The sequence below is a fragment of the Canis lupus genome, chromosome 23 (genome assembly GCF_048164855.1).
Source record: "Canis lupus baileyi chromosome 23, mCanLup2.hap1, whole genome shotgun sequence".
Taxonomy (NCBI): domain Eukaryota; kingdom Metazoa; phylum Chordata; class Mammalia; order Carnivora; family Canidae; genus Canis; species Canis lupus.
This window is the reverse complement of record NC_132860.1, coordinates 29,514,897-29,539,089: the sequence shown is the minus strand read 5'-3', so window position 1 is coordinate 29,539,089 and position 24,193 is coordinate 29,514,897. Positions and strand designations below refer to the sequence as shown.

The 24,193-nt window shown below is 35.6% G+C and overlaps 1 protein-coding gene across 9 annotated transcripts in view; it reads right to left on the bottom strand.

The window, feature by feature from the left end:
- Positions 1-24,193, bottom strand: part of EMSY (EMSY transcriptional repressor, BRCA2 interacting) — a 142,292-nt gene that overhangs the window by 49,132 nt on the left and 68,967 nt on the right. For all 9 annotated transcript variants that reach the window (XM_072794693.1, XM_072794695.1, XM_072794694.1 and 6 more), the window contains 3 exons: positions 22,678-22,937; positions 14,057-14,333; positions 1,583-1,837 (listed from right to left, as the gene is read on the bottom strand). In XM_072794693.1, the coding sequence (XP_072650794.1) occupies positions 1,583-1,837; positions 14,057-14,333; positions 22,678-22,937 (792 nt within the window). The remainder of the gene's footprint in view (positions 1-1,582; positions 1,838-14,056; positions 14,334-22,677; positions 22,938-24,193) is intronic.

Sequence of the window (24,193 nt, the reverse complement as noted above, 5' to 3'; positions counted from 1 at the left end):
GGGTGGCTCAGCAGTTTAGCGCCGCCTTGAGCCCAGGGCGTGATCCTGGAGACCCGGGATCAAGTCCCACGTCGGGCTCCCTGCATGGAGCCTGCTTCTCCCTCTGCCTGTGTCTCTGCCTCTCTCTCTGTGTCTCTCATGAATAAATAAAATCTTAAAAAAAAAAAAAACTGCAAGAAAGAAAGAAATCCTGGCATTTCCAGTAACATGGATGGACCTTGAGGGCTTTCTGTTAAGTGAAATAGGTAAGACAGACAAAGACACATACTGTATAATCTCACTTACATGTAGAATCTAAAAAAACAAATAAAAAAAGGATTCACAGATACAAAGAATATTGGTAGCTGTGAGAGGCCGAGGGTGGAGGACTGGCCAAAATGGGTAAAGGTGGTCAAAAGGTATAACATTCCAGCTACAAAACAAATAAATCTTGAGAACGTAACACACCAGTATGGTGACTATAGTTAACAATACTATATCAGAAAGTGGCTTACAGAATAAATCTTAAATATTCTCATTATAAGAAAAAAAAAGTGTGACTATGTGTGATACTGGATGTTAACTAAGCTTACTGTAATCATTTTGAAATATATAAATAAATCATTATGTTGTACATCTATAAGTAATACAATGTTATATGTCAATCGTTTCTCAAAAACTAAATAAAATGTTTCTATCAAAAAACAAAACCAAACAAAGCTGAAAATGTCACCATCTTCCAAATGCTTCTTTTATCACCAATAAAAGTTCATATTCATTGAAGGAAGAAAAAATCCATTTTTATTTCTTAAAGATATTAAGTATATTAAGAGTCTTTTAAATTACCTTGTGTTTGAAACCCCATCCTACCTGCTTTTCTATTCAATACTTTTATGAATAGCTTCCACTGAGTGTCCTGCTTCCTCAGAAGCTGAAGATGACTTTTTTTAAAGATTATGTTTATTTATTTATTTGACAGAGAGAAGGTGAGAGAGAGAGCAAGTGCATAAAGCAGAAGGAACTGCAGAGAGAGAGAAAGAAGCAGGCTGCCCGCTGAGCAGGAAGCCCAAAGTGGGGCTTGGTCCCAGGACCACAGGATCATGACCTGATGATGGCAGACACTGAACCAACTGAGCCACTCAGATGTTTTCAATAAACTTCTAAATTGTTATTCCACAAACTCCATCATTGTATACAGTGTCCTATAATCTTAGCACCTCTGCCCATACAGTTTTATGCCAAGTTCATAATATAGCATTCTAACACAAAACTCTCCAGAATAATTTTTCAACCACCTACTTTCTATAACCCCAATCTGTCCAGAGTATAATTCTAAAACCTGTGTTTGCTTCCTTAGCTTCCTTATCTCCCTGGAGGATTCACTAAAAATAACTGCTCCTGCTGAGCAAATTGCTTTTTTCTCTCATTTCTATTCCAAAATTCCAGTTCTTTCTATATACGTATGTCCAACAGGAGGCTCTCAAAATATATTTTGGAATTGAAACTCTGTTGCTTGAGGAAACTGTATATCCATATATACTCACAGTCTTCAGAGAAGTAGTGAATGGGAAAGAATTACATCTTGTAAACATTTTCCAGTTACCTGACTCCTGTTTGATTTGAATAGTAGGCTTGATACCAGGTGGCAAAGGAGATTGCTGAGGCTGTTGCTGATGAGATACTGGAGCAGGCTGAGCCACCTGTTGCTGGGTCTGTTGCTGCACTTGATGTAACTGCTGTTTAGGAGACTGTTGATGCTGCTTAGGAAACTGTGCAAGAATCTGAGTTGGGGCACCCACTAAACTTTTAGGAGAAGGAAGTCTGGTTGATGCCATTTTGATCGCTGATGTAGATACTCCTGCAGAAGAGTAAGAGGAAAAGAATTTATTTAATAGTAAAGCATACTTTAACGCTACTTCTTATAGATGATGATAAAGACTAGGTAAATCAATAGAACCAATGATTGAGCACCTGTTAAATGTCATATATAATATGTGGTGTTTTTTTAAAAAAATAATATGTGGTATTTTATATATCTGATATACAGTCCTCAAACTTTGCAAAGGAGGCATGATTGCTTTCATACTCAAAAAAATTGATTTTCCCTTGGAAAACAGAGGGAAGAGATAAAATATCAGGAAGGATACGTCTCTCAATGAATTTCCTGTTAGGAATTATAGGTTTAATGTGAATAATGTAAGAACAAAGCACACTAAATTTTGAATCTTATTTGTAATCCATTTTTTAAAATATTACTTTTCAGGTTCCAAGAAGTCAATTTAAACAAGGCATGAGAAAATATTTCACATTGAAACATTCATCTTTTGAACTATTCAGCATGGCAAAATAATTTTTTTAGATTTCATTTCTAATGATCTATAACTTAAAGTCATTTCTTGAGAACACTAACTGGGTCATTAAGTAATCCGTGGAAAATTACAAGTGGGCATACTCAATACATCTACAGCAAAACAATTCTGATGACATAAGGCATTAAGACATTGCTTCTCAGGGCAATGCTAATACTAGCACTAGGTAAGGAGTACCAGTAACTTCCACTAAAGATGAATGAATTTGAGAGAAATTCTTCCCTCTCCCAGATATTTTATTGGTAATTTTCTTATAATTCTTCAACAACACAAACTATTTATCTGTAAATGATTTAATTTTCCTAACAACCTGAAATGTAACTCATCAACTTTTTGAGCCACTGCCAAAATGAGACTTATAAATTAATAGCCTGTTAAATTCTTAGGCTATTTCACACCTTCTACTTCCACACCCCCATTATGACAATTACATTGTACTATAGAAAAAATTTTATTTTATTATTTTTTAACGAAAAAATTTTAAGTATCACATTCCTACATAAAATGTTTCTGGAGAATTATAAACACGGAAAAGAAACTTTAAGAATTCATCTGATGCCCAGGGCCTCAGTGCCTTCACCTGTTGAATTCTCCATGCCCTAAAGATTCTCTCACCTCACCCAACCCTACCCCTCTGCAAATACTCGTATTTTAGTGACATGTGTGTGTTATACTGCTAAGTTGTGCTGAACTAGATTATCTCAGGAGCCCCGTTATGCACCAACATTTTATGACTCAATGAGTATAAAGTTTTTTACAAGGGAAAGATATTATTTTTAAACTATTTAAAAGTTTTCACCTTTATACTGAATTTATAATGAACTCCTGTATTAACTGAGATAAATTGTGCACATGGGAAATTCCCTCTGTTCTCCATGTAGGTTTTTATAGTAAAAGTATCTGATGTAAAAGCAGTCAGGTAACTTTAGAATCAGAACTAGGTTCAAGTCATGCCTTCAACACATAAACACATTAACAGTGGTATGATCTGACTGAAGTACTTAACCTGAGTATTTGTTCATTTAGTAAAAATTTCCTGAGCATATACTTTATGCTAGATCCTTGGGAACCTATACTGTATCCATGAAACAGTCCCTACCTTCAGAAGGGTTTCAAGAGAAGATAATCAAATAATTGTCCAAATCTATTATTACAAATAGTAATGAAGGCTATTTTTGTTTTAACCAGTAAAAGGTCCTCTTCCTTTTGCCTTTTGTTTCCCCAACAATTCAGCACTAAAGCTGTCAGCTGGTACAAAGCAAGATAAGCAACTAGGCAGCTAAGCAGAAGAGTGGCTTAGCATGAAATGTCAGAGCCCACTGCAGAAACTGGGCTAGCACAGGAATCAGAGTAAGATGAGGAGGGGTGTCCATGGTGGAGAAACTCAGGGGACAGCATGCATATAGAGTTAGAGCCCAAGTAAGAGTTCCATGACCATAAGCCACCTAACAGAGTCTCAAAACTTGAGCAGAGTATCCACTGGAAGAAATGGCTAAGGTAGTATCAGAATCCAAACTAAGTGAGAAGACCTTCTTGGTGGGAGGGCAGCCTGCCATGGGTGTCAAAGCTAAGAAGGGTGAGACTAGCATCCATGCAATAGGGTGATGTGAGGAGGGTGTCAGAAACTGGTGGGGTGATGGAGGAGTCTGCAGGATGTCAGAGCCTGAGTGAAGAAGGCATCTGCATGAAGGTGGCGGCAACAGCAACAACAACAGATTAGTTGCATTGTAGGGAACTGATAAGTAACTATATGAAAGATAATGGAATTTAGGTTTTTCACTGTCAATGAAGGAAAAGGAGAAAATTAGAGTTGTTTAATTGAAATTAGATATATCAGTAGGAACCCACAGTTTTTGACATACAGAATACAAATATAAATATGAGTGTGTATAGATGTACATGTGTGTGCATGCATATATATACACACAAATGTAACATAGCAGTAGCATATCTAGCACCCAGATTCTAGCTAATTCTTACTTTCCACTAAAAGGAATCAGGGTTCGTCTGAAAAATGACTGATCCCAGGGCTAGACTAGGAAAACTACAAGATGAGAGCTTGGTAAATATAAAAGACTTTTTACTCCTCTTTTGTTCTATCTTTAAAAGAAAATTGTTTAAAGCAAAAATAGCAATGCAATGTGGGGTTACAACATATAGAATTAAAAAGCAAGACAACCATAGTACAGGATGAGAGAGAGAAAATAGCAGTGTACTTATTCTAAGATTCTAACACAATATGGGAAGTGGTATTATTACTTCAAGACAGACTACTATAAATTAAAAATGTATAATGTAAGCTCTAGAGCTGAGTTCTAGGGCACCTTACTCCTAACCTCCATAGGTGGCAACTACTGGAGATATTTTTCATTGTCATGACAGAGCCTATGGCTACCAGTATCTAGTAGGCAGAGATCAGAACTGCTGTTAAACATCCTATAATGTGCAGGTTAGCCTCTCATGGCACAGAATTATTCTGGCCCAAAACATCCATAACATGGAGGCTGAGACCCAACTCTAGAGCAACTAGTTATAAAGTATTAAAAAGGGCAGCCCGGTGGCGCAGCAGTTTAGCGCCACCTGCAGCCTAGGGCGTGATCCTGGAGACCCTGGATCAAGTCCCACGTCAGGCTCTCTGCATGGTGCCTGCTTCTCCCTCTGCCTGTGTCTCTGCCTCTCTCTCTCTCTCTCTGTGTCTTTATGAATAAATAAATAATCTAGCCATGCAACCAAAGAGATGCATTTTAAACACAAAGGGCAGGCAGGTTAAAAGTAAAATGATGAAACAAGATATATAGTGCAAACAGTATAAGAAAGTTGGATGGCTACATTAGTATCAGAAAAGAAGATATTAAAACTAGAAGTATTACCAGAGAAAAAGAGCAATGCTTTACAAAAAGGAGGTGATTTCATCAAGAAGATACAAAAGTCAACCATACTTCAATAATAACAATTTTCTTAAAAAAGACAATAATCCTGAGGCACTCGGATGGTTAAGCATCTGCCTTTGGTTCAGGTCATGATCCCAGTGTCCTGGGATTGAGTCCCACTTCTGGCTCCCTGCTCTGTGGGGAACCTACTTTTCTCTCTCTTCCCTACTTGTGCTCTCTGTCTCTCTCTTTCAAATATACAAAATCTTAAAAAAAAAAAAAAAAAAAAGACAACAATCCTAAATCTGCATGCACCTAATAACAGAGATCAAAAGACATGAGACAAAACTGACAGTGTTGAAAAGAAAAATGCACAAGGCCACAATTATAGTTGAAGATTCTATCAACCTATTTAATCTCACTGGCATGTATAAGACCAAATAAAAAGTCAATTGTTCTAAAACCATTTATTAAATAATCTAATATAGTATATATTCTTGGTTGCCTGATTAATTTTCTTTCTCCTCTGCCTTTTGTCCTTTCTAACAAAAACCCAGAAGGGGTTTTCTCCCCTCAGAAGGATCCACCTTCCTGGATACTGCCATTTATTTTATGGAGGGACTGGCCTGGGGCCAGCCCCAGAGAGCAATTTCTAATTGATCAAAGGCAGTCATGATGGTTCCATTCCTCTTACCAGGAACTATTTTTAGGCTAAGGTGTGTGACACAGTTGTGGCCAACAGACATAAGGGAAATCTCCTAGGGACTTCTGGGAAAGGTTTTCTCTTTCCTGAGAGACTCACAAAAAGGGACTGTCTCTTTTTCCTGTCCCCACTGTCATATCTGGATGTGATGTATGAAATTGTTGTACTCATCCTGCAGTCATGGTGTGAGCTACTGAGAAAAGAGCTGACACACCAAGGAAAGCAGAGAAGAAAGGTAAAAAGAAACTTGATGGCTCCAGTGAGCTACTATATAACTTAACTGGAATTTCTCTGCTTCTGGACTTTCAGTTTTAGTAGATAATAAATTTTCTTATTAAAAACCAATAGCTCTGTCAGATTTATGTAAAGTCATTCAATTGCTTATTGAATTTTGCAATTCAATTTACAGATTAATAACCCAGGGCTCTGTAACAATTAAACATCTGAATGCCAAAAGAATAAATAGGCTACAATGAATACCACTGAAGGCAAACAGAATAGGCCATATTTGGAGAAATTTAAAATACAGTTCTGGCTACACTGGTAATTCTGAAAAAAAAACATGAACTACTTGGGAGTTTTAACACAAGCCCCAAAGAAAGAATGAAGCCTAAAACACATTAAAACAAACAAACAAACTAACAAACAAAACAGTCATATAACTGAAGGGAAAGAAGATAGGTAATTATAAGAATATTACCTGTGTTTTGTCTTGTATTCATAGAGATTAAAAGAAACAAACAGATATTAAACAACTGTCTGGTTAAACAGTATGCCATTCAAAATTTTTTTTAATCCTAGAAATTATACTCCCTCCACCCAATTTCTATAAATCAGAGGAACAAAGATTTGATGGTGGGGACAAACTAGTAAGATATTCTAAGATGATAAAGTTCAGGGAGCTAAAATATATATTTAGCAACCTCTATAAAAAATTCCAACGTGGGCAGCCTGGGTGGCTTAGCGGTTTGGCGCCACCTTCAGCCCAGGGCATGATCCTGGAGAGCTGGGATGGAGTCCCAGGCTCCCTGCATGGAGCCTGCTTCTCCCTCTGTGTTTCTGCCTCTCTCTTTCTCTGTGTCTCTCATGAATAAATAAATAAAATCTTAAAAAAAAAAAAAAAAAAAAGAAATTCCAACACCCTGACTTGGTAATCCTGTTCCTGAAAGCTGGTTCTAAGAAAAGAGAGGGTTCAATTAAACTCACAAAGATGTTTGCTATAGATAAATCTATAATATCAAAATCGTAAATACTCTAAATACACAATACTAAGAGAATAATTTAATAAACTGCAATAGTAATAAAAATATTAAATAGCATTGAAAATAATTAGGGTAATTTAGAAAAATAGAAGAATGTTATATGAAAAAAGTATAATACTAAATGCAATATGGGTTTTTTTTATTCCAAAGAAATAAAAAACTTATTCACATGGGTAAAAAGAAATTAATACATAAAATGGAAAGTGCTAATTGTGATACAGTGGTAGGATTACTGATGGGTTTTTGTTCTCCATAATTATTTAATCTCTTAATACTTTCATGTTTTAAAAAATTTAGATGCTAAATAAGGACCACACTTGAATTGACAGGGTTGGGGGATTTTATAAGCAAAGGATTTCATGAAACAGAAGTGGAAAATGAGAACTGCATTCAGGGAGAGCCTACAGAAAATCAATACACTGAAGAGAACAGGAGTAGTGGATATAATTGAAAGTAGTATGTTACTCAGATGAAGTGGGGTCAAGGAGGGAAGATAAAGGTCAGTGGAAGACATTTCACTGTAGTATTGGGTAAATAATTCATGAAGTCCACAAAAGAATATTAGAAGAATGAGATGAAAGAAAATTTCTCTCACCAAAATATGAGAAAAGACAATGGCAAAAGGATTTATCTGAGAAATAGGTAGAATAAAAAATACAAACATCATGGTAATCAACCTGTGTAATGAACAACAGCGTATTATTTGGCTTATGAGGAACAAGAAGAGTTGCACAGATTTAAGAGGTAATAAAGGCTATACAATATATAAGGGAAATCGGGGAAGAATCAAATACAAAGCAGTCATCTAATAAACTATTTCCCTCTATACATATAAAACACATTTCAACTATCACTTTTTTTGTACTCCTAGCACCAGACTTACAAACACCTAATTAAAAATTATCTCTTCCAGGGCAGCCCAGGTTGGCTCAGCGGTTTAGCGCTGCCTTCAGCCCAGGGTCTGATCCTGGAGACCTGGGATTGAGTACGATGTCAGGCTCCCTGTGTGGAGCCTGCTTCTCCCTCTGCCTGTGTCTCTGCCTCTCTCTCCCTGTGTCTCTCATGAATAAATAAAATCTTAAAAAAAAAAATTATCTCTTCCTAACACTAAAGTGCACAATATATATGTGTAGGTTACCTTTTATCAAAGAAAATATATAATATTTATACATGTGTGCTTACATATTTTAAAAAATGGAAGGATAAATAGAAAACTAATTAAAGGAAAAAAAATGGTTACCAATCAGGGAAAAACTAAAGAGGGTATAAGAATTGCAAATCAAAGATAGACTTCACAGAACACATTTTGTTTTGTTGATTTGACTTTGGAAAATGAACTTTTATTATACATTATGCAATTATAAATTATACATTAAGTAAAAATTTTTGAAATTGCAATCAGTAGAAACAAAACAGAATTACGCAAAGTAACCTAACTGCATACCAAATTAGAGCTTAACTACAGGGAAAGAAGTTATTTCAGGTGACTTTAAAATACAATAGTTTTGGGACGCCTGAATGGCCCCACAGTTGAGCATCTGCCTTAGGCTCAGGGCATGATCCCAGGATGCAGGATCAAGTCCCACATCGAGCTCCCTATGGGGAGCCTGCTTCTCCCACTGCCTGTGTCTCTGCCTCTCTCTCTCTCTGTATCTCTCATGAATAAATAAATAAATCTTAAAAAAAAAAACAGTAGTTTGACTATTTTCCTTAGTGAGAATACCTTAAGAACTATAATAAACTCTTAAATTCTATTCAATAATCATATTGTTAGTCATATTAGTTTTGCTATTCTGAAACTATTATGTTATAAGATAAATCAAATACATAACTTTATTAATTGTTAGAAACCAGGATTTTCAGTATAAGGAGAACAAAGATACATTATACAAACAGAAAAACAAAGAAGTAAAACGCCAAATTCTAAATTGGAATTGATAATATCAGTATGAACTGATGATGTATTTCTTCCTTAAAAAAAAAAAAAGGACTATAGTTCTGTCCACAGAAAAGATTTAGAAACAATGACCAATCCAGTAATAATGACAATCCCCAGAGTACCCAGAAATTGTGATATTTAAGCACCATTTCTCACTAAGATGTCAGAGCTCCTTAAAAAAATGTCTAACTCCAAAAAAAAAAAAAAAAAAAAAAAAAAATCTAACTCCAAATCTGGGGCAGAAAATCTGTAAGACGAATCCAGAACATTCTGTCGTATCACAAGATAAGGACTATTAAGGATTAATGTGGTTTTGTCAAAAGAATTTAGGAGCCAACTTCAAGAGACCCCCAGTGGAATGTATGGGAAAATTTGAGCACCAAGAGAGTATCTGCAATAGATTAACAGATACCAAAAATCTTAATAATATGGAGAATAAAAATTTCACTGGTCACTGAACCAACTCATTATCTAAAAACATATAAATAGAAACACTCAGGCATTTATCCTGCTTTTTCTATATGAACTATACCTCAGAGTAACTAATGGTAATAAGGGAAAGTTCTTCTTTAAGAATTCCACCTAATAAATAAAGAAAATAAAGATAAAATTTATTTTGCAACTACTAACAAAATAATGACCTAGGCAAAGACTACCAACAGCTATTAAAACAGTTGGTAGGGCAGCCTTGGGTGGCTCAGCGGTTTAGCACTGCCTTCAGCCCAGGGCATGATCCTGGAGACCCAGGATCGAGTCCCATGTTGGGCTCCCTGCATGGAGTCTGCTTCTTCCTCTGCCTCTCTTTCCCTCCTCTTTATCTCTCTGTTTCTCAGGAATAAATAAATAAAATCTTTATTAAAAAAAAAAAAAAAAAGTTGGTAATACTTGTACCTACTGATCAATGTTAGTATCATTAAAGTGACAAATCAGACATTATGTGCCTCCTAAGGTGTGCAACAGGAAGTACACAATACTACCTACAAAATGTTCAATCCCAGGGCACTGGGTAGCTCAGCTGGTTAAGTGTCTGACTTTGGATGAGGTCATGATCTCAGGGTCCTGGAATTGAGCTCCATCCAGGGGGCAGTGGGTTTGTCCCTCTCCCTCTCTCTCTCTCTGCCCCTCCCCCTGCTTATGCTTTCTCTCTCTCTAGTAAGTAAAATTTTTTTGAAAAGTTCAATCCCCTATCTCCAAAAACAGTCAGACTTAAATCTGATCAAGCTTCCTGATTTAACTACCAGTTTTATGGAACTACATGGAATAGGAGAACTTGTTAAACCACACTATCAGTATAAAAATCAGTAAAATCTAGATTATAAGAAACTCATGAAAAATGACGGATTTCTTCAACAAATAAATTGCCAAGGGAAAAAAAAGGAAGAGAGACTTAAGTAAAAAGACATAACTATATCAATGTGTGGACTTTGGATCCCAATTAAAAGAATTTTTTTATGGCATTTTTTTTTATGGCAGAAGAATTTTTTTTATGGTTTTTTAAGGAAACTTGGATAGGATCTGTGTATTTTATTACATCAAGAAAGTATTGCTAAAAATTCTAATGATAGTGGCATTGTGAGTTATGATCTTTTTTCTAAGGATACATAATAAGGTATTTATAGATGAAATTATATAGTATTTGGGATCTGCTACCAAACATTATAGGTTAAAGGTGTGTGGATGGAAATAGTATGTATAGATGAAATAAGACTGACCATATATTGCCCATATCTTAAGCTGGGCAATGGGCACATAAGGTTTTATTTTACTGGTCTCTCTACTTATATATGATTGGAATCTTCCATAATAAAAAATGTATTAAATCATCCTTTAAACTTTGAGATGACAAAGTCAAAATAACTATTCTAATCAGAATTTTAAGAATTCCCATATTTGAAATATTAAGAGGTTCTTTTTCCTTCCCACAGGATGAGCCAACTATACACAATCCCCCCTGCCCTAACTCTATACCTTTGGAACCATCTCTACACCTATTAACATGGAATCACCTACCAAGTTACTGGTATTAAGACTCTTTCCCGGGACGCGTGGGTGGCTCAGCAGTTGAGCATCTGCCTTCAGGCGTGATCCTGGGATCTGGGATCAAGTCCCGCTTCGAGCTCCCTGTGAGGAGCATGCATCTCCCTCTGCCTATGTCTCTGTCTCTCTCTCTCTGTTGTCTCTCATTAATAAATAAATAAATCTTAAAAAAAAAAAGACTCTTTCCCCTCTATCACCAGCTACCCCTACAAGAATAACCAGAGACAGATACATTAACTCTAAAACAGCCTGTCTCTAGTCCCCAACAGAGGCAGACACTGAATGTCCCTGTTCCCCAGCTAGCCACACAAAAGCTGCTACAGAAGCCCTACAGTCCGAATGAAAACTCTGGTCTGTAGATTACCACTTCCACTAACATTTACCTTTTTTTAAAAGGAATTGCCTTAATTTTTTAGCACTAATAATAGCTACATAAAATATCTCAAAGACTCAAAAGAATCCTATTGTTTCCCCGAGTATCTGCATTACAAGTTTTTTTTTTTTTAAGATTTTTATTTATTTATTCATGAGACAGCGAGAGAGAGAGGGAGAGAGAGAGAGAGAAAGAGAGGCAGAGACACAGGCAGAAGGAGAAGCAGGCTCCATGCAGGGAGCCTGACATGGGACTCAATCCCGGGTCTCCAGGATCAGGCCCTGGGCTGAAGGCGGCACTAAACCACTGAGCCATCCAGGCTACCCACGAGTTTATTTTTATAGTTCTCATGCTCTATTGAATTCCAGTGAATTTTCAAGAAACCCCTGAGATATCTTGTTCAGTTCCACTATAACGACTTGAAGCTCAAAAAGATACAGGATGCTAAGAAGCAAAGGAAAAAATAGGGAAGTCCAAAATTACCAGAGTTTCAGAAGATACCTAGAAAAAATAGTGTGAAAAAGAGAAGAATGGAATATTCATTTTGCCTAAAGATATTTCATTAGTAGCCAAGAGAATACCCTTTTATCTCAAATAATATCTTCCTTTGGAAGAACAGTAATAATCTTTCTAATAGTTCAATAAAACTTCAACAAACTGTATGATGAGTACTGGAAGGGAAAAATGATTATCAGTGGATAACAGTTCTGATACAGGGGTCACTCAGGTAAGAAGAGAGGTAGTCCTTCCTTCTCCCACCTTCAAATTTTAAAATGGTGAATTTGGATCATGTTTGCAATCAACATTTTCAACAGACTTTCTGTATAAAAATTATTTCTATTTTTAATAACACTAAAGTAAACTATACTTTACTGCTGTGCAAATAGAAAGTTTAGAATGTTTTTTAAAAATTAAAGTAACAAATAAAAGAAAATTTCAAGCCTGCTATTTTCCTATCATTCATTGAGACATTAAATAGGTATAAGAGCCAGGAAATAATGACAGATGCTTTTACATTCTAGCATTAGGGCTATAGAGTAAAGGAATACTGACTGCATCGCATCTACATAGCCTCCTCCTTGCCTACATAGTTATAGAGAACATACTAAACATTATTAAACCAAATTATGAAAAATACGTGGTTTTCCTATTCTTGTGCTTGTATTCACTACTAGTTCATAAACTAGGATATTTTCAAGTCCCACTCTATCTTAAGTTATGTACTATTCAAATAAAATTCAATGAAAACTAATACTAAGTCCTGTTCTAGGTTGTCTCTATGCTCCCTTTGATAGACTCCAACCATGCGTATGATTTCTGTTCAGTACATGCTTCTCTCACATCCTCATCTTAAGACTCACCGACACTAAGAAGAAGATTGCTGACAGTGTGCTATTTGCCCTTCATAGGGAGGAACACAAGGATATGAAAGAAACCTGAACTGATTTGAGGCTTACATGGAATTGAGATTTCCACGTTTCCTTTCTTCTGCTATTATTAAGCAGCAATTGTCCTTCAGTTCAGACTTAGTTCCTCTTAACATCTCCCTTCATCCACCGATACAGAAAAACTTAGGGAAACTGAAGAAAAGGCAAATGACATGTCCTTGAAATCCTCCTCTTTCTCCTCCCACTTATCACTGGGTACCTTATTCTGAAGAGGCTGTATATGTAATGTTCCTCCTGAAGAACCTTGAGTAAAATATGGTTGACTCTTAACAACACAGAACTGCAGGGGCCCACTGATACACAGATGTTTACAATAAATACAGTACAGTATGAGAAATGTATTTTCTCTTTCTTATAATTTTAATAACATTTTCCTTCTCTAGCTTACTTGATTGTACGAATACAGTATATGATGGATAGAGCATACAAAATGTATCAAATGTTATTGGTAAGACTTCCAGTCAAAAGTAGGTTATTAGCAGTTAAGTTCTGAGGGAGTCAAAAGTTGTATGTGGATTTTCAACTGTGCCAGGGATCATTGCCCCTAAACCCTACGTTGCTCAAAGGTCCATTTTAATTTCAAGTTCCTCATTTAAGAACTTCAGGGGGGTGCCTGAGAGGCTCAGTCAATAGAGCATGTGACTCTTGATCTCAGGGTTATATGTTCAAGCCCCACATTGGTGTAAAAATTACTTAAAAATAATAAAAAATCTTTTAAAATAAATAAATAAAATCTTCATTATATTCAAGATATTTACCTATGCCTTTGAAATTTGCTGTGAGAAGAGTTAACATACATTTTGTGAATACTAATTGCCTAAGTGACTAGGTACTATGCAATTGGAAAAAAAATCTTGGAGTAAGCATGTAAATTAATATAAGAAAATTGAGTAACCTATTTTCTTGACATTCTCAAACTGGCGGAAGGAAAGTGGTAATTTCTGGTATAAAAGCAGGGATCTTCATACCCAAAGCAGAAAAATACACGCACATGGGTTTTTTTGTTTGTTTGTTTTTGTTTTTTCAAAATTCCCATATACCACACATACAGAATTACATAATGGATCACTACTCACCTTGTGCTACTGTTGACATGACCACAGATGGTGTGGAAGATACCACAGCTGTTACTGCAACTGTATTAGGAATAGGTGATGGTGTAGAACTGCTGCTGCCACTGCTGCTACTACTGACCAGGGAGGACTGTGAAGCAGTTATAACCACTGGTGGCTTCTGGGTTGTGGAAGCAATGACTGATGTTGGTACAAGCTTAGTGACTGCTGCATAGTTATGGGATTTGGAGAGAATGTTGGGCACGAAGGTTGAACTTGGTGATGTGGTCACTATAATAACCTAAAGAAGGAAAAGTAAGTTATTTTCATGTACCCACTATACTACTAATAGCTACATATATAAAATAGTCTACATAATAGACTCATATATAATCCAAAATAGCTTATGAAATATGAAGAAACAATTCATCAAAAGAAAACCATAACTAAAAATATATGTAAGCTTTCCCTTACTAATAATTATCAAAATGTACTTAAAAGAAACAACTTTTACCAACCAAACATTTTTAAAAACAACATTCAATGCTGTATAAGATGCAGTGAAATAAACATTTCAATATACTGCTTAGGGAGTATAATGAACACAATATTTATAGAAAGTAATTTGGATAATCATTCTTTTGTAAATATTTGTTGAGCATCTACTATGTGCCAGGCATGGTTCTAGATGCTGGGGATAGTGGAATGAACAAAGTAGACAAAGTTCATACTTTCATGGAGCTAAATTCTATTGGTGGGGAAGGAAATAATAAATTAGAAAAGTAAATATATGTCATACAGAGATAAATTGAAGAGACAATAAAGCAGGGTAGGAAATAAAGAATATTGGGAGTACTATGTTATTTTCTATACAGTGTTTAATGAAAATCTCTCTGGTAAGGTTTAACAGTTGAGCAGAAACTAGAAGCAGGGGTGTGAACCATGCTGCCACCTTGAGGAAGTGCATCTAATGCTACAGAAAGAAGCAAAAAAAAAAAAAAAGGCCCTGAGGCAGAAGCAAGCTTGGTATCTTCAATAAACTTCAAGGACCTAATGAAAGGGATTGGAATTTATGACATAGAAAGTGGCAAGGAGCCAGAATCAAGGAAGTAATGGGGGACTAGATGATGTAAGATCACGTTGGTGGTACTGTATACCCTGGATATGATAAAAACGGCACTTTATCTCTGTGGTCTTCCTTCTGAAAACCCCAAATCTTAGTCTAACCATGAAAAAAAACATCAGACAAATTCCAATAGTGGTGCATTCTACAAAACATTTGACCAATATTCTTTAAAACTGCCAAACACAAGAGAAGTCTTGAGAAACTTCAGCAGCCAAGAACTTAAGAAGACATAACAAGTGTAACGGGTATCCTGGAACAGAGAAAGACATTAGGTAAAGAAATCTAAATAAACCACAAATTTTAGTTGACCTTAATGCATCAATGAGTTCATTAATTATAACAAAGTACCATAGTAATATAACTGGTTAAGAATGGCAGAAACTGAGTATAGGGTATATGAGAATTCTCTGTACTGTCTTCTCAATTTTTCTTTAAATCTAAAACTGTTCTAAAAAATATTTCCTAAAAAGCATTACTCTATCTGCTAGATGAAAAGTACAGTAGGGCAGAGGTAGTAGAAACAGACACACTAGGATGCTCCTGGATTAAAGCAAGCAGAGATGATCATGAGTAAAGTGTTTGTACAGCAGAAGTGGTGAAAAGTAAACAGGTTCTGAATATACTTAAAGGTAAAACCAACAGGATTTATTCATAGCTTGATACAGGGAATGGAGGGGGAAAAAGAAGCAAGAAAGAGACTTCAAAGTTAACCTGTAAGAAAGTGTAGAAGGCAAGGAGACAAACCATTTCAGATGAGAATAGAACAGGACGGAGAAAAGGACCTAAAGTTGGAATCAGCTTGATGTTTTTAAAATCAGAAAGAAAGCCGGTGTAGCAAAAAGCATACAGAGCAAGGAGAGGCCAGATCAAATTTATAAGCCAGAGTAAAGGATTTAAATTTTATACTAAGTACAATAGGGAGCCATAGGAAGATTTTAAGTGGGGAAACAACAAAACTTGATTTATATTTTAAAAGATCATTCTAGCTTCTATGTAGTGAGTTGCAAGAATGGAAGCAGTGAGACTAGTAAAGAAACTACTGCAGTAGAGCAGGCAAGAAATGATACAGCCTGCTTGGACTGGGGTGTTAGTAGTGGAAATAAAGAGAAGTAATCCCATGCAGATTCTTTTAAGACATAGAGTCAACAGGACTTGTTGATGTAGGGAAATAATAGGCCTAAGAAAAATACCATAATCAAGATGAACTAGAGTTAATGTGTATTGGCTAATTAAAATCTCCCCCAAATCTTATGACACAGACACTATTATTATCCCCATTTTACAGGTAAGAACACAAAAATCATTTACAAACCTACAGTACCACAGTTTAATTCTGGATGAGTACAATGGTGGTATGGTGATACCCAAAACAGAGCAGAATGTCTTTTTCTTCTTTCACCAAAATTACCTCTACCTACGTAGGGCAGAAAATTGTTTGTTTTGAAAAATCCAAAAAAATTAAGGGAGAAATTCTCTTTCGTTTTCGCATTAGTCCTAAAGGCCTGATAATTTAATCAGCCAGTCAAAATTTACTGAGTATGTCCGCACTCAGTACCAACATCTCAAAGAAATTTGGGCTATATCATTTTATTATATATTTGCAGTGTCGTGGAGAATTGTAAAATTTAACTACATATCCGCTACTTTAAGCAGTTTGTTAATTATTTGACAAGTCAAGAGACAGATCTAAGTCTTGGCCAGCAAACACCTTCATAGAGTTGACCAGCATACTTCTAGATAGATTCAATCAGCAAATACCTATACAGCATTATTACAAAAAAAATCATAAGCCATCATATAAACTGAGAAGCAGTAGGCCAATAAGGTAACAAGACCAGAAGCTAAAAGTCCACTGAACCTGAGCTTAATTCTGCTTCAGCCACTGACAAATGGCAAGCCCTGGACATGTTAAAATCTCTGGACTCCAATTTTCATCTGTAAAATAGGGATAATAATACCTACCTTGCAAATCATTACAAGGATTGAATGAGATAATGATGTGAAGCATCTAACATAGTGCTAGGCACATAGCAGGTGGTCAATACTTGGAAGTCAACAAACAGTAGTCATTAGTTTACTATTACTTAATGTTAAAAAGATATCAGTAAAGGTGTTATAGATCAATTCAATCTGGAAATATAGTTAATATATTCTATTTTTGTTTCATTAAAGAATGTTACATATATTTTTCCCAAATTCTGATACCTCTGAGAATCCAACTTATAGCTACTACCACAGTCAAACCAATTATAGTGGTAATGGTAATTAGGTTTCACATTTGCCAATTCTGAACTCATAGTAATAGCTTCCTGGAGCAGTGTTTAAAAGGGCTCTGTGGCAGATAAGGATTCACCAAGACTTGGCAGGAAAGCATGCCACAGTTAATTAACAATGTCTGCCATGGGCAAGGGAAGGGGAAGCATTCACACTTGTGTCAAATATTTCAAATGTTAAAACTAGAGTATCCATGTAGACTTCTAAAATTAAGACAAAATTTCAACAAAATAAATCTAGAAGTCTCTAAGAGGATGTTTTAGGCTACAGATACAAATGATAAAATATATTTTCTTTTTTTTTTTTTTTTTGATAAAATATATTTTCAGATTTCAGTCTGTACGTTTGATATCTGATCTGGAAAGGGGTTATCCAAAGTTAGAGATCCACCTTAAAGAAAATTTACTTGTACTTTAAAGTTAATGAATTACAATAGGGGAAATAAAGGGATTTTGAAACCAAGTGAACCAAACAGTGTTTATTCAGGCCATAATTCAAATTACTGACCTTCTAGCACTCACAAAAACTCCTTAAGAGTGCTGGGACTTGCACCCTAAGGATAAAATGAAAAATATCAATCAAGCACATGAAAGCATTAAGCTATATTTTGTTGCTTTGTTCATATAAGTGCTGTACCAATGTTAAACTTAAAATGAAGGCACCACATTAACATAGGTGGAAATTTGTCTACCCTGAAATATATGACCTATTTGAATTTATATCAAGTCCACAAATCCATAATTATATTCAGTGTAAAAAGTCACTTTGCCTAAAATTAATTCCTAAGTTGACTTAAATAGGATTTGTGAGAAATCCAAGGTGAATGCAATAATGAAAACAGCCTTACAGAGATTTCAAAGAAATGCAATTACCCAGAAGGAAAACAAAAAAACAAATAAAAATCCCAAAGAAAATCTATTAGTGCTACCATACTCAGTTTGTCCAAGAATTAACAAAACCAATGTCACTGGGTATACATGAAATAAAATAGTATAGATTTGCCTCTGGAACACAGTAGATACTCAGTAAATATTTGTGGAATGAATGAGTCTTATTTTTAATTTAATTTGCTTTAAATGTTTTTTTTTTTTTTTTTTTTAGGTATAGTAGGATAAATCTAATGTTCTGAGCTTGACATCTCCTGGTATGGTTCATATAACCTAGGAGATAAATACATCCTCTTATAAGCATTATATGTCTGACAATCTCAACTATCCATTCTCAATTGGCAATTCCGAAAAAACAAAAACAAAAATAAATATACGATAAAGTCACTGAAACAAACAAAAAAAAATCGCCAACTTCACTCACAGGTGAACCTTCTATCTTTTACAAATATTTTTATATATGCCTACCAAAGAAGATTTGAAAGTTAATAATGTTAGGTGGCATTTACTAAGTATTCATCATACCCACTATGTTAAGTACTTTTCATGAATCATCTCATATAATTATCCTGATAACTCTAGGAAGTATTTTATAAGGAAACTGAGGCTCAAGAGAGGTGGCAGAGCCAGAAGTGGAATCAGATCTATTTATTCATTTTTTTCATTCGTTCATTCATTCAACAAACATTAATTAACACCTATTATGTCATGAACTATTCTAAATACTAGGAAATACAGGGATGAATAAAATAAAGTCTCTACCCTCAGCAACATATACTCTATAGGAGAAAAAGGAAATGAATAAATATTTAAATATGATATTAACCAGTAATAAGGATAATAAAAATAAAATGAGTAAGGGAACAGAGAGACATAGATGGGAGATAGGTACTCTTTTAGCTATAACTTTGCTACACTAGTTCTCAAATACCAAATAAAAGAGTAGATGAGAAAGGGGAAGATAGAAAAATTACATGTAAAATAAGTCCCAGTAAAAAAAATAGGCAGTTAAAAATTATAATAGACTTATAAACTCATAGAGTATAGCAGGCTGATAACATTTAATATAGGGCTAGTCCAGAAAGCAATTAACTATATTATAACATATGAAAAGTGATACTCAAAAGGATTACCTTGGAGTCATCAAATACAAATGCAAAAACCACGTTCCATGTACCATTTAAAAAGTCAGCAAAAATCATCAATTTCTATATATTAAGGGGTATAAGATTCAGTTAACTGAAGAATTCATTTTGGAAGAAGCTCATTCTAAACAGCACAAATAAATAAAACACTGCCTTATATAAAATACTGGCAAGGAAAGGGAGCTAACATTTTTTTGAGTATATACTTACTGCTGTACTTTGAAATACCCAGTCTCATTTAATCCTTTAACTTTTTAAGACTGGCATTAGTCTCATCTCACAGATGGGAAAACAGATTTGGAAAAACTAATTTATGTCAAGTCATACTGGAAAAGTGGGGGCTCCAACCCAGGCCTCTCCGACTACAAAAATTCTTGCCTGATTTTAATACTATACCATCAATGCTTCATCCTAAAACTGAAAATAGAATTATTTTCCACAGATCAGATCATTACCACTTATAGTTTACTAAGAAAATAATTTTTCATGAATTATAATAATGACATCTTTCCAAAACTCAAGAAGGTTTTTAAATGAAAGTTATTGTGTATCTAAGGGTTCAAAGGTGGGAAAGATGACCTGCTGAAGTGATGCCTGGGTGGCTCAGCAGTTGAACGTGTCTTTGGCTCAGGCCGCGATCCCGGAGTGCCAGGATTGAGTCCCACATCAGGCTCCCTGTGTGGAGCCTGCTTCTCCCTCTGCCTGAGTCTCTGCCTCTCTCTGTCTGTGTCTCTCATGAATAAATAAATAAAGTATGTTTTTTCAAAAATTTAAAAAGATGACCTGCTGAAGATAAGAATGTACCTCCATTCCTTCCCTCAAATCCCTCTAAAATGTTATGAAGAGATTTTTTTAAAGGGGAAGAGGCATATAAACTCATATGGTCAAAATGAAAAGAAGGCAACAGCTGTGAAGTTTTGTAAACTAGAAAATAGACAAGTAGTAACCAATTAAGCATAACCTCAAAAGTGGAAACCAGAGAACCCCAGGAAGACTCAGGAATTGAGAGCACAAGCTATGTCTTAAGTAGAAATAAAAGTGGCACTAGAGAGAAGAACATCAGTTGACAATCTATTTAAGCAGCGTTTAGATCCACAGCTACCCTCCCCCATCCTAAAGGAAGAGTAGGAATTTATTCTCTTTGAGGGAAAGATGGAGTCCAAGGGAATGTGATAACACTGGGCTGAGAGAGCTGAGCATTATTACTACAAACGGGTTAAGAGAAGTCTACATACTGAATGGTGAGACTATCCAGCCTATTCCATATACTCCTCAAATACTGACAGACTGCTAACTACTTGAGACAGGAAACTAAAAATTCTTCTCTGAGTAAATCTGACCAGTCCATGAGAAAGCCCTAATAAGAGTGATAACTGGTAGAGGTAAAGAGGCAGTGGGTTTTTCTCAACCAAACAGCCCAGCTAGGTCAAGCTACAATGAAAGTCACTAGCCAACATGTCCCACCTATATATACAGCTTTGTCAGCTTTTAGTGCCCACATTCATATAGAAGCAGATAGGTAGTGTTTAAGAAAACTTGGAAATGAAACAGAGATCAAAACAGATAAAAGGAACTTAAAAGTAAGAGAGAAAACATGAAAGAATAAAAAAAAGTCAAGAATATCATCAGAATATAGTGATTTTATGAAAAGAACAGGATGCCGTTTTTTAAAAAACAGTAACTTTCAGAGATCAAGAAAGAGTTACTAGAAATTTAAAGTATGATAGCAAAAATGACAAATCCAGAAAAGTAGTGAAGGTAACACTAAAGAACAAAGAAAATAATACTTACAGAGCATTTACTATGTGCTAGGCTCTAGTCTAAGTTTTATATTTATTACCTCATTTACATATACCCCTAAACCTTATAGATTGTTTTCCCTGTTTTTCAAATGAGAAAATTCAATTCCAGAATTTAGTTTTCCCAGTCACAAAACTAGTAAGTGGTAAAAACTGGGATTCAAATGCAGAAGTCTAGTTCCAAAACTCCAGGCTTTTAACTACTACATCATAGCAGAAAGAAAAAGCAAATGGAAATGGAAAAAATAGGAGTAAGAAATGGGAGTAAGAAAAGATAAGAAAGCAAAAGGATTAATCCAGGCAGTTCAACATCCTAGTTGATCCAAAACGAGAGAACAGAGAAAAACTTAGGAAACAACTGAAGAAATTTCCCAGAACTGAAGGACATGAGTGTCTAGAGTGAAAGGGGCCACTGAATGTGCAACCCAGTGTATAAAATAAAGACCCACACCAAGAAAAACTATCTTGAAATTTCTGAACTCTGAAAGTTGTTACCAAGAGTTTTCAAAGAGAAAAAGAAGAAATTAAAATGGCATTGGGCTTCTCAAAAGGACTATTGAAGCCAACAGTTAATGGACCAGTATCTTTAAAATTCTCAGGGAAAATTAACCTCCAACCTAAAAAATACTTTATCTAGCCAAACCATCAAGAAAGTGGGAGAGTAAAATAAAGATATTTTCAGTCCACCACATGAAGTTTCAAAAAATTTACCTTCTATCCACCCATACACCAAGAAGCTACCAGGGATGTTCCAGCAAATGTGTAAATAAACGAAGGAGGAATATCAGAAGGACGATGAAGGGAGATCCCAGAGATACAGGTGTGCAACAAGCCTGGGGTGTGATCGGCATCCAGATTAGTGGGAAAAGTTAGGGTTCTAATAACATAAAACTGACAGAATACTGATGATTTGAACACACTGAGAAGAATTTAGGAAAGAACTAATGATAGCATACAAAGAATAAAAAAAGGCAACAATAATTATTTAATCGTACCTGTCCTTTCTTCTGTAAAATACTCACTTCTGACAACTTTGTTACTCTGGCAAAGTAAAAACTCAGTTCCTAAAGGTAAAGTTATCCATTTACAGGTTAAAAAAAAATCTTGTATTTTAATTTTTTTCCAAATGGCATTATAATAATAAAATAGAACAAAAGTCTTAAAAGTATAAGATCTGCTTGCTGTGTGACATTAGGCAAGTCATTTGGCATTTCTGAGCCTTATCTGTAAAAAGTGAATTAGTAATACTTATCCCAAAGCTTTCTGTGCAGAATTAAAGCAAGAGACCTGAACATTCCCAGCATAATGCCAAGCACATAGTAAGTACTCAGTCCATGTTTGTTAAATGTGAATCATATTGACTGAAAGAGATGGAAATAGCGATTGGCAGACAGAGACTCCCTCCTGCACATACCTTCTGTGTTGTTGTGTTTGTTGTCTGTGTTGATGGTTTGGTGAAAGTTATTTTCACAGGAGACATGTGGGGTGGTAAGGAGTTGGCAATGCTCTGCATGATGTTGCTCATCTTGGGACTGCCACTCACAGGCACAGTGATAGTCTTTGAGACCGGAACGACAGCCTTTGGAACTTCCTTTAGGACAACGGGGGAGGAGCTAGAAGAATTTGTTCGCCTTCGTTTTCTGGGTTTTTCATCTTCATCCGAACAGCTAACACCTGAAAGGCAAGGACAACTTTGTTGTATTTATCACAATCTAACCCTGCATTTTAGACTTCATTTTAAATCTTTGTGTCACCAGTCATCCTTGACCTGTCCCTTTGCCTCATGCCCAAACAGTAAGTCCTATCAATTCTCCCTCAGAAGTTTTCTCTGAATGCCTTTCCTCCTTTAATCCTGTAGCTATGTCAGGCCTTCTTATCTCCTGCCTGTATTTTAGTAACATCCTAAAAGGTGTCCATGCTTCCAATCAGTCTACTTTACCACCTCCATTTTACTGCCAGTTACAGAATCTCATATCTAATTGTGTCAATGCCTCCTTGCCTTAAGTCCTTAAGTAGTTTTTATCTCCCTAAAGGCGAGGCACTTAAATCATTACATCATTTGAGGTTCTACAGCTTTCCAAGAACACAATATAGTTGACCTACAAACACAGGTTAGAAGTACACAGGTACACTAATATGTGCATATTTTTTGATAAACATAGTACATTACTTTAAATGTTTCTCTTTCCTCTTCCTTATGACTTTTTGAATGACACTTTCTTTTCTCTAGCTTACTTTATTCTAAGAATACAGTATATAATACATATACAAAATATGTGTTAGTCGACCGTTTATGTTATCAGCAAGACTTCTGGTCCACTATAGACTATTAGTAGTTAAATTTTTGAGAAGTCAAGTTATATATGCAGATTTTCAACAGCACAGGGAGTCAGAGCCCTAAGCCCCACATTGCTCATGGGTTAACTATACCCTGTTCCACCCAACCTTGTGCACCTCTATAATGCTAGTATACTGTACTGCTCACCATTCCCTAAAGCCACCTTACTACATTCTACCCATCCAGAGTCTCCATATGCTATTGTTCTTTGGGGAATACTGCCTACCATCAACGAACTCTTCATCATCCTGCAAGTCATCTTAGTGAAGCTCTCTCTTACTCTGCTAAGCAAAACTAATCCACATCTCCTCTGAGCTTAAGCACTTTGTATATTCCCTTCTGTATCACTTACCCCATGGCAATGTGGCTGTTGGTCTGCACATCTTCCATTATTATGGCTCCCAGAGGGCAATGACTAAGACTTATCGGTTTGTTTCCCTGGTATAGTGCCTTGCACATATGAAGCTAGATTAATGAATGATTATATCCCAAACTAGTGTTGCCTGTCTGACTCCTGAGAATAAAGCAGTAAATTTCCTATTGTTTCAAACTACATATTATGTGAAAAGGTTTCCTCGGGTTTGGGATTCAC